This window comes from Capricornis sumatraensis, chromosome 1 (assembly GCF_032405125.1).
Source record: "Capricornis sumatraensis isolate serow.1 chromosome 1, serow.2, whole genome shotgun sequence".
Classification (NCBI taxonomy): domain Eukaryota; kingdom Metazoa; phylum Chordata; class Mammalia; order Artiodactyla; family Bovidae; genus Capricornis; species Capricornis sumatraensis.
The window spans coordinates 249,756,181-249,766,848 of record NC_091069.1 but is presented as its reverse complement, the minus strand read 5'-3'; the positions used below and the strand labels follow the sequence as shown (position 1 = coordinate 249,766,848).

At 57.6% G+C, this 10,668-nt stretch overlaps 1 protein-coding gene across 1 annotated transcript in view; it reads right to left on the bottom strand.

The window, feature by feature from the left end:
• Positions 1-4,336: 4,336 nt before the first annotated feature.
• PDXK (pyridoxal kinase) overlaps positions 4,337-10,668 on the bottom strand; it is a 30,168-nt gene continuing 23,836 nt past the window's right edge. Inside the window, exons 10-11 of the mRNA XM_068975319.1 lie at positions 9,779-9,845; positions 4,337-9,515 (exon numbers count right to left, since the gene is read on the bottom strand). Of these exons, the coding sequence (XP_068831420.1) occupies positions 9,403-9,515; positions 9,779-9,845 (180 nt within the window). The 3' untranslated portion in view covers positions 4,337-9,402. The remainder of the gene's footprint in view (positions 9,516-9,778; positions 9,846-10,668) is intronic.

Here is a 10,668-nt window from a genome sequence, read left to right as displayed (position 1 = left end):
CCACCCTGAGGACCCTCTGTTTCCTGGACCAGACTGAGGTTTGTGCACCGGGGAGACACAGACACAGTGGCCCACCCCACTCTCACCAGCCAGTACCTCGGTCCTCAAGCTCTCCAGCCAGGGAGGAGCCCCTCTGGGTGGGCAGGCACCTTCCCCTCGCCCACCCCATCCTCTCTCAGCAGCACTTGGGGGCTTCTTCCTCCCCGTGCCCAGAATTTTGGGGCAATGCTTGGAGGTTCTGCCACCCAGGTCCCCAGACTGCTGAGTGGCCGGCCCCTATGTGATGTGGAGGTTGTGTCCCTGCTAGGGGGGTGGGCGGAGGGGAGTGTGGGGCCCTCCAGGCTCAGCTCAGAGAGAGCTGCCCGCTGGCACAAGCTCTCTGAGTGCCCTGGGAATGCGGGGTCCCCGCCGACAGATGAGGTCCAGCATGTATGGCTGCTGGGGCTTGTGCCCTGCAGATACCTGTGGCCGTGGCCATCTGCCTCATCCAGCCGGAGTGTCCAGGGGCCCCTAAGTGAGGGGCTCCAGGGCTTCAGAGCTTCCTGCTTCTCAACCCCCTCCACAGCACAAGCTGGTCAGGAGTCTTGTCTGGGCACAACTGTGAGGGACTCTGCCAAGCTGAGTGTTTGTGTGCCAGACCCCCTACTGGCAGGGGCAAGAGTGGACAGCAGGGAGATCGGGGCCTCTAAGGGAGCTTATGATGTCGTGGGTGACCAGACACTGATGGCTTCCCACCTAGATCCGACCTTCCCACCTGGCCTGAGGAAAGGGGGACTGTATAATTAGGACACATGAAAACCCACGCTTCCCAGACTCCTTTGCAGCAGGCGTGGTCACACAGCAGGTGGGACTCAGGCATGGCCTGATCAAGGGGCTGCCACAGGGCCAGAGTCTGCAGCAGCTGGCGTGCTTTCCCAGAACTCCTCTCCCAGGAAGCTCTGCATGACCACAGGGACTGGCATACAGGTCCACTGGGGTAGGGGGAGGTCCTGAGGGCCAACTAGAGGACACAGCTCCTCAGGAGCCTGGTGCCTGCCCTGGCGAGGCGGGTGGGGAGAGGCAGAATTGCTGGGCCCCTTTGGTGGAACGTCTGCTCTCCTTCTCCTCACTCTTCCCCATGTGAATGCTCACCTTTGCTGCCTTTAAGGATAAATCATCAAGGAGCACACAGGGGAAGGGCTGCCTGGTGGCTGGCCTGCCCAGGCCCTCAGGCCACATGTGGCCCTGAGCACTCAGAGAAGGAAGAATTGCAGCCCCACCCAGTACACAGCTGTCTGGATATGGTGGCCTCCTGGCCATCGAGCAAATATGCCAGGGTCTTGGGTGAGGGCATGATGGGCTTTGCCAGGGGAAGAAGGCCAGGGGCTCAGACACAACATATGCCCCCAGGAGCCCAGACCAGGCCCAGGCCAGGGCACTGCTGGGTGACCCACCAGCAGCCAGCTCAGCAGTCCTGGGCAGTGTTTGCCCCAGAAGGTCTCTGTTTGGACTGGAGTGGGGGCAGAGGTGGCAGGGTGAGGGGGCAGCCAGAGATTTAAGAGGGTGAAGCTTGGGGGATGAGCAGTCCGGCCACCTCCCTGGGTGGAGAGGCACAGCTTCTGTCTGGACTGGAGTGCTGTGGGAGGGGAGGGGGGCACTCAGCTAACTGTGCGGGTCGGGGTAGGACTGAGACCTGAAGGGCAGAGGGGTTGAGACCTGGCAGGGCCAGCCCTGGAGGCCCTGGAGGACACAGTCAGGTTGGAGCCGCGTACCTGGCCACGTGGCGGGGAGGCTGGGCTGCAGCCCTGACCCCTTTGCTTTGGGCCAGTGGCCAATCTGTTTCAGGGAGCCTCTCAGCAGAGCTGGGACCTTGGCTTATAGAGGCAGCTCTCCAGTCCCCACCTGTGTCTTCTCGTGGGCTTCTTCCCTGAGTCTGAGGTCTTAGGGCCCCCTATCCCAGGGTGACCTCATTCAACTGAACTGTATCTGCAAAGACCCTATTTCCAAATAAGGCTGCATTCACAGCCAGGGCAGGGGGCTGGGGCGGGGGGCAGCAATTAGGATAGACACTCTGGGGACACAATTCAACCCACAACTGAAGTCAGAGACGGCCCACATCAGCAGATGTTCTTCTGTTGTAGATAACGCATTGCACCCAGCCCTGTCTCCCACCCCGAGACTCCCACCCACCTGGTGCTCCCCGTGTTTTCTGGCACCCAGGAGCTGGTCCTGTGCTCCCAGGGCGTGTAGGGCCTTCCCAGCAGCCCAGGCTGTGCTTCCCTCTCCACTTGGCTGAAACCTGCCTGGAGACAGGCCTGGAGCAAAGGAGGCAGTGGAGGCCCACCTGAAAGGAACAAGCGTCAGCACCTGCCTCAGGTGTGTGACTGTTGCTTGGTCTCCAGATGAGGGAGCTAAGTTTCAGCAAAGGCAACGGTAGTGGTCTGCCGCAGCATGGGGCATCCGGATGAATTAGGGGTTGGGTTCAAGATCCTCAGGTGCATCCTTCAGGCATCCCTATCCCAGGCTTCAAGGCCCTCTGCTCCCCTAGGAGGACCCTACTTTCAATGCACCGGGCTTCCCAGGTGGCTCAGTGGTAAAGAACCTGCCTGCCAATGCAGGATATGAAGGAGATGCAGATTCAGTTCCTGGGTCAGGAAGATTCCCTGGCAAAGGAAACAACAACCCACTCCAGTATTCTTGCCTGGAGAATCCCATGGACAGAGGAGCCTGGTGGGCTACAGTCTATGGGGTTGCAGAGAGTCAGACATGACTGAGTGACTTAACAACAATCAACTTTCCATGCTATCCAACAACAATCGACTTCCCATGCAACCCAGTCTTAGTTTCCAGGGCTGCCAGGCCCTAGGTGTCCGCATCATGTGTTGCTTCCCTCAGCATCTCCTCAGGATACCAGGTACCAGACTGAGCCCCACCCTGCTGCAGTGTGACCTCATCTTAACTAGTACATCTGCAAAGACCGTTTCCAAATGTCACACTCTGAGGTTCTGGCGGACCTTTTTGGAGGACACCACTGAGCTGGGGGAGACAGCTATCAAAGCTAAACGTAAACATCCTTTTCAGGGTTGCTACTTTCATAACAAGACCCTGAATTCTACACTCAAAGTGGGCAAACTGAGATGTGAATTGATCTCCGTGAAACTTTAGGAAGGAAGGGGGGCGAGGGATGGATGGAGGGAGGGGAAAGTGCCTTCTCTTCTCTCCCTCCTCGCCCCTCCAAGGTCACACACAAGGGCCACACCCCAGGGAAAGCAGAGCAACAAGACAGAAGGGGCTGGGGCCAGCCTTGTGCTGGCTAAGACCCTGCTGCAGGGGCCAGCCTGAGTCTGCACCTCATGGGGAATTTATTCAATGCTGTAATTTAGGCAGAATTTCAGACAGGATGAGACTGTGTGGCTATGACCCCAGAGCCCTGGGAAAGCTCCCTGCAATGCACAACCTAGTACCTGAATCCTACGGATGTACCCTACACAGCAAAAGGGACTTTGCAGATGCGTCTTAAAATGAGGAGTTGGTCTTGGAGCAGCCAGGTGGGCCCAGCGTCATCACAGGGTCTCCATGAGAGGGAGGCAGGAAGGTTAGTGTGAGGGAGGCTGAAGAGACTACGCTGCTGGCTCTGAAGGTGGAGAAGGAGCCATGAGCCAAGGGGCGCAGGCACCTCTAGAAAGACGGAAAAGGCAAGTCAGAGATTCTCTCTGGATCCCCAAGAAGGAACCAGAGCCGCCCACCCATTTTCAGACATCTGACCTCCAGGCTATGAAAGGATAAATCTGCGTTGCTGTAAGCCCCTCAATTGGTAGGAATGTGTTACAGCAGCCACAGGATCGGTGTACCAGCACTGGGCTGGTAGAAGGGGATTTGAGAGGTGGAGTCAGAAGTGCTTCAGACAAGACCCCGCATCCTTGCCCACCTTCTCTCTGCCCATCCGATGGAGCCTGGTGCTGCCTAGAAATGACCCTCGGACTTATTTACAAAGGTTGTCAGTAGATGGCAGGGAGAGCAGGTACCGGCCAGGCTCACAAGACCAGTGCTGTCACCAACGAGACGTGAAGGAAGCCGGAAGGAGCGTGAGGCTTGGCCAGTGACCAGAGCTGCTCCTCAGAAGCAGGCAGGAGGGGTCAGGAAAGGGACCTGCACCCTCTGATCCCCAGCCCAATCCCGGGGGAAGCCCAAGGGCCTGGAGCCCACTGCCTGGACCATCCAAACAAGCCCCGCCCCCACTTCCCGGGCAGAAAACAGAGACGGTTAGATGGATAGGACATCTGGCCACAGGGGAACGAAGCTCCTCTGGGAAAAAGAAACCACACTTCAACAGCATCACCATGAAAATATTTATTTGTGATAATCATAAGTCAGTAAGACCAGAACAGACAGACACAGCCTCGACAGCGCTGCAAGGGGTTTATGTTTAAAACACATTCACAGGCGCACAGTAGGTGGGGCTGGCAAGTAGAGCACAGGGCTAGTGAAACCATCGCCGGAACCGCAGGGAGCCCCTCTGGTCCCAGGGTTGTATCATTTCCCCCAGATTCTGGAAGGACAGGGTCAGCACCAACTGGCCTGAGTCAGAGCCTCAGTCCTCCTGCGGGTCCAGGTTTGTAACCGTTGCGGGAAATCCCAAGTGAAATTCTAGTAGTATGCAGCTTTGAAGCCAAAAACATTCAACACACCACCCACACACGCTTTATCCCTCAGGGGCTGTGTGGAGTGAAGTAGGAATTCACTTCCACTCCCCAGCATCAACACTGACGGCTCCCATCACCAAGACAATGGTCCCAGGTATTCTGCAGAAATGCACAAATTGCCTCTATCCCCTCTTCACTCTTTGGGGCACACTGGGGGCACTGCTGCCAGGCTCATCCATTCCCTTCGTCTGTCCCTCCTCCATCCTGGTCATGACCCCACTCACCTTCCTTGTGCCAGAAGCTGGAGGCTGGGTGAGGAAGCAACAGTGGTCCAGAACCCACTGACCCAGCTCTGTATCCTTGGCTGCACAAGGACCAAGGCCCCTGTCTGGGGGGCTCCCGAGCAAAGGGCCCGAGGGCGGTGTGCCCCTTCTGTCTGGCTGATCATGCTGGGCGGAGGGCGGCTCTCGCAGGACAGCGCTGCCCCTGGTCAGGCTGAGTGGCCCATGACATGTCCTTCCAAGCATGTTTCCTGCTGCAGAAAATTGGGCTGCTAAGGGTCCAGGAGCATCCTTCACTGCAACCCTGGAGCTTAGGGCCCCTCCCTGAGCACAGGGCTCTGCTCAGCTCTGATAGTGGAGAGCTTTAAAAACACCTGTTTACTCTGCCAGGAGTTAAAAAGAAAATTCTTAAAAGAACTTTCCATTCATATAAAGTTTTAAAATATTCTCTAAGCCAGACCTAAAATTACTTGCCAAATGACCAAACGAACACACCCTGTTGTGAGCAAAGACCTCTAGTGAAAGGCAGGAATGTAGCTTGTAAGACAACGTTTCTTGATCGGTGTCTTTGCACATTAAGAACAAGACGTCTTGCACCGAGAATGAACTGCAGGAGTCCAGGGGAAGACAGGAGCTGAGGAGAGCTCAAGGTTTTAGGAACTGAGACCCTGGGCCATGTGGCAGACTCACTCAGGGCCCCCCTCCCCATGCAGCAAACAGATTACAAACCCTGGTTCTGATCGCAAGACAGGAGAGCCCCTGAATAAACATCCCTAGAAAGGTGGCAGCTGTGTTGTAGCACAGGGTGGGGGGGCGGAGGGAGTGTGCCGCAGGACCTGTGCCCTCACTGCCCCCTGCTGGCAGAGACCAGAAGCAAGGCAGGACTCAAACCACAGTGTTAAGTCGATTTAGTAGTGACTCTGTGCGACTCCATGGACTGCGACCCACCAGGCTCCTCTCTCCATGGGATTCTCCAGGCAAGAACACTGGAGTGGGTTGCCAAGCCCTTCTCCAGGGGATCTTCCCAACCCAGGGATCGAACCTGGGTCTCTTACATCTCCTGCACTGGCAGGCGGGCTATTTACCACTAGCGCCACCTGGGAAGCCCTCTGAAAACAGAGCTGTCTACAAAAGCAGGCTCCTGCTCAGGACGCTCATGGGGGCAGCAGCTGATACAGACTCAGGCGTGGCAGCTCTGCACAAGGCTGCAAGGCCACACGTGTGCAGGCGCTCAATCCCTGCTTGGTAGGGGACCAGCCTGACTGGCTCTCATGGGCAGACCTGGAGAACATTGCGGGAGGGGGCCGGATTCTTCTGGGGAGAAGACATGCATCCTGACCAAGCAGGCCCAAGTTCAAGGCTTCCTGGCCTCGAGCCACAGACCTGGGCTCCCAGAGGGAGAAGACCTGCCTTCCCTAGGGACAGGGGTCCCTCTGAGTGCCCCCGGGCACACCCGCCTGCCGCCTCCCTCAGGAGACACAGGAGTCAGCTCTCCAGGGAGTCTGGATGCAGACAGCTACTCGGGTTGATGAGAAGGGAAGCCCCCACCAGCCGGGCAGCGGGAGGTGGTGTGGACCCGAAATGGGTGGGCCTGGGATATCAGAACTGAGTCTGGGGGCCGCGTGGCTGCCACCCAGACTCAGAAAGCCAGGACCATGTGGCAGCGGCCCTGTGGGCACATAGCACTCTGCTCAACACACTCCCCTCCTTCTGGCCCAGGCAGGTGCTGGTGGTCCTGAGCAGACCCCTCCCCACCGCAGAGGGGGACCTGAGACCAGGCAGGCAGCCAGGGCGGGTTATTCTGGCATGGAGCACAGCCCAGTTCTGTGGTTACAGGCACAGGCCCAGCTACCCCAGTCAGGTGGTCCCAAGAGGGCGTGTGCACAGTGCGGTTCTGCAGACAGAACAGTGTCCCCTCCTCTACGGTGTGAAGTGATGAGCGAACAGGAGGTCCCAGTGATGAGAAGGTCAGGAGCCCCAAGAAAGGCTCAGCCACTGCGAACTTAAGCACACTCTGAAGACTGGGTCTGACAAATTTAAGGATAACAGAGCATCGTTTTCTACCATCGCTGACACTTCTCACAAAAATAGCGCAGACTAGCCTGGCTACCTCTGCAGGACTTGGCACTGATTCAAGGCCAGCTGAAGAAGGACCATGTTTTGTAATCTGTCTCTAAGGTCTCCAGGAGAAGGTTTGAAATCAACACCCTGGGAATAAGCAAGCCATTCAGGGCCAATATAGCTCTCATCTTAAATTACTATTTTCTATGTTACTCAACTAAAAAGGTTAATTCTAACTTGGACCCAAACTGTATCAGAACCCACTGCTGCCGGGCACAGGTAAGTTCTGGATGGGAAATTCTGAAGAGACAGCCAGGACCTCTGCTGTCGTCGTGACAGATGGAGTAGGTCCCCAGGGAAAGGCGCCTGCGATACACAGGTCCAGCAACATCACGACAAAGAGCGCAATTTGCTTGCGTGGGGAGGTTGGAGGTGGTTCTCCCAGAAGCTAAGGGTCTCTCTGTGGGTCCCAAGCACCCAGACACTCCCGGGAGCCCCAGTTTCCTTCTCCTAGTGCCCCGGCCTCTCCTCACAGCTGTGGCTTCATAGTTCAAGCAGACAGAAGAGCTCATGGTTTTACTGGTGGAACAGTTCTGATTGTTCTGTGCATGATACTGAGAATTAAGAGCTAAACCCACAGTGGGGGCCAGGACCAAGAAGCACACTGTTTGCCAAGTGCATTTTTCTTTAACTTCACGGTGCACACAAAACAAGCTGCTACCCCCAACACCATGTTTTCGGGGCAGGTTTTCACCATCTTGTTGAGATAATCAAGTTTCTTGCTTACAAGTGTAGGTCATCTTACACTTGCTCTCCCTAAGTTTTTTTTTAAAAAAACAGGAAACAGAAAGAAAGGAAAAAAAAAAGATTTCCCATGGGCTGGCGGTGTGGCCATCTCCGAGCTCTAGTTGGCAGGGACCGTCTTTTCCACGAAAGGCTCCGTGAAGGCCAGAGCCCTGTGGGACTATGGTGGGTCCCTGGCTGCCCTACTGGGGGGCTGTCCCTCGCCAGGTCTTCCTGCTCCTCCTAGGCCAGAGGGTGCTGCAGGGACCAGGAACCAGGACAGGGACACATGCCCTGACCCACTGACCCACTGGCCACTGCAGGGAGCTGAGAACCCTGACCCTGTACACAGAACTAATGCCCGAGTTACAACATTCAGAACATGAGTGGAGTCGGGGAGAAAGATGAGAGAGGGTACACAGTCCAGGGGAGACCAGCCTGCCTTCACCCGGGGGCATCTTCAACACAGGGAAGAAGGTGGCCCCTGAGGCAGTGAGCATCCTGGAGACACAGGCCCAGCCTCAGGAGGGGTCCTGCCTGTGGGGCCAGGGCTACCCTAGGAGAGCCTGCTTCCCCAGGGATGCCCATCTGGGCCCCGACATCCTGTGGTCTCCCTGCTTCCCTCCAGGCTGTGGGCTTCCGAGAGATGCAAACCCCACAGGCCCTGGAGTCGGGGGTGGGCTCTGAGCATGGGGACACCCTGCCAGGATCCACGCCGGGGGAGGGTCCTCAAAGTTCTGGGCGGGAGCCGGGGAGGCCACCCAAGCAGTGGACGACAGGACTGGTGTCAGGGCTTGCGGCCCACCCATAGTGGGGAGGGGCGGAGCTTCGCCTCGCTTCCTGGCACCCGGAGGGCACAGGAGGGCAGGGGGACAAGAGAACTGGGGGTGGGGTTGCACACACCAGCGGGGGGCGGCAAGTACACAGCATGTGACCGACCGGCTCGACCATAAGGAGCCTGAAGACCCACAGGCACCCTCAGCCACACACCAGCCTCTGTCCCGTGGGGGTGCCTAGGGACGCTGAGTTACACGGCAGCCCCCCTCCCTGAAACACGAGAGATGTGCAGATGTCTGGGGTCTTGGGAAGGTCCCCGCCAAAGTGACTGTGCAGCGTTTGTGCGACCGAGCTTCAGGAACTCCTTCATACCAAGAACAGAAGCGGAGACCCTGAAACCCCCAGGGGCTGCCCTGCAGCAAATCAAGAGGCAAAGCATTCTGAACAGGGAACACAGCAGGTGAGCTCAGAGCAAGGATAAAGACATTCACATCATTTTTCTGGACATGAACACTAACCCCTGACTCGCTGCGAGAGGCGGACCCTGCGGTCTCCCTGGGCCCCGCGCTCAGGAAGGGGACACGCCATGTGTCCCAAGCCAGCCCGGGGCCCAGAGACCTGAACATGGAGCTGGTTTTCCAGGAACCTTGGGGGAGGGGAGCTGGGGGTCCCAAATTACAAATCTCTGATCACTTTGTTATTTTTAAAAAGCACGACTGGCACATTTTCACAATTAAGACCAGTGAATGCTGGACACTCACAAAAGAAAAAAAATACCAAGTTTCAGTCACACCTCTAAGGCAGACATTACATTTTTCACAAGGGCGGAAACGGAGACACCTAACACTGGGCATGACGGAGGCGGGTTCACGCGGCTCTCACAGCACCGTGGCCTGGACAACGATCTCGGGGCTCTCAATGTCCTTCTTGCTCTGCACCATCCTCAGCTCCAGCTGGGCGGGGCTGGGCTTCACTCCTTCCCCAGACTTGGCTGCAGGACAAGCAGAGGATTGATGACAGGGCCGGGGCGGGGCGGGGGGAGAGTCATTCCGAACTTCTCTCTTCCTTCCCTTTGCCTTTGGGGTGAGCCCCCAGCGCTCATCCCTGAGTGTCCATCTCAGCAGGGATGGACATGCTGCTCCCCCATGCTGCCCCTCCCCAGCCCTGAAGGCCCCGGCCAGGGAGACAGTGGGAGCCTCGGCCCTGCATGACGCTGCCCCACACCTTGCCCTCCCGCCTGCCTGCCAGGCCTACCTTTTGCACACTTGATGGTCCGCTGCAGAACGTGGTGCATGGCTGACACGGTCTTCTCACAGGCTATCTGCAGGGAGGGGAGGACACTGAGCCCCGCCCACACGGGGCGCTCTGCCCCCAACCTCCATGCTGCCCGAATGGACACTGCCCAAGAGGGCACTGGCTCCACGATCACATGCTCCCCCACCAGGAGAGCCGAGCAGAGAGGACTGTGCGCTGAATAGGCCACAGGCAAGTGTCAGGACTGCCTGGCACGTAGTAGGTGCTTAATAAGCATTTCGGGAATAAATCTGTTATAAAGAACATACACAGGAAAGAGCTCCTGTCCCCAGGCTGGCCAGAGTCCCTGCGTGCCTGCCTTTCACAGTTAAAGACAGGGCTCAGCAGTGCCGGGCAGGCAAGCAGACTCCCTCCCTGACAGTGGGATCTGGGCTGAGCTGAACTCAGGCTCGGCAGAGGGCAGCCCCACGAGGCCTCGGTCTAGGCATCGGGCTTCCAGCGGGCCATGAGGCAGGTCTGAGCTCACCCTCTGCCCTCCAGGGAGGAAGGAGGAAGAGAAAAGAATGTTGGCTTGGAGTCACCGCACTCACCCAAGCCTTGCCGGTGATGGGATGGGCCCTGTCCCACCCTGCATTTCATAACACCAAGCGGGGCACCCAGCCATGCTGACCACCGGGGAGGGTGCATACATGCCCCCAGTGAAGGAGGGCAGTGCAGACGGAGGTCAAAGGACACAGTTGAGACGCCTCCGCCTGACCACACAGCACACAGCAAGGACGCCATTCCCCAGGTTACCAACCCAGTCTTGCAATTGTTCGCCTGGCCAGCACCCAGGGGCACTGTAGACATTCACACACCAAGTTGGGGGAGGGACAGACAGGGGACATTCC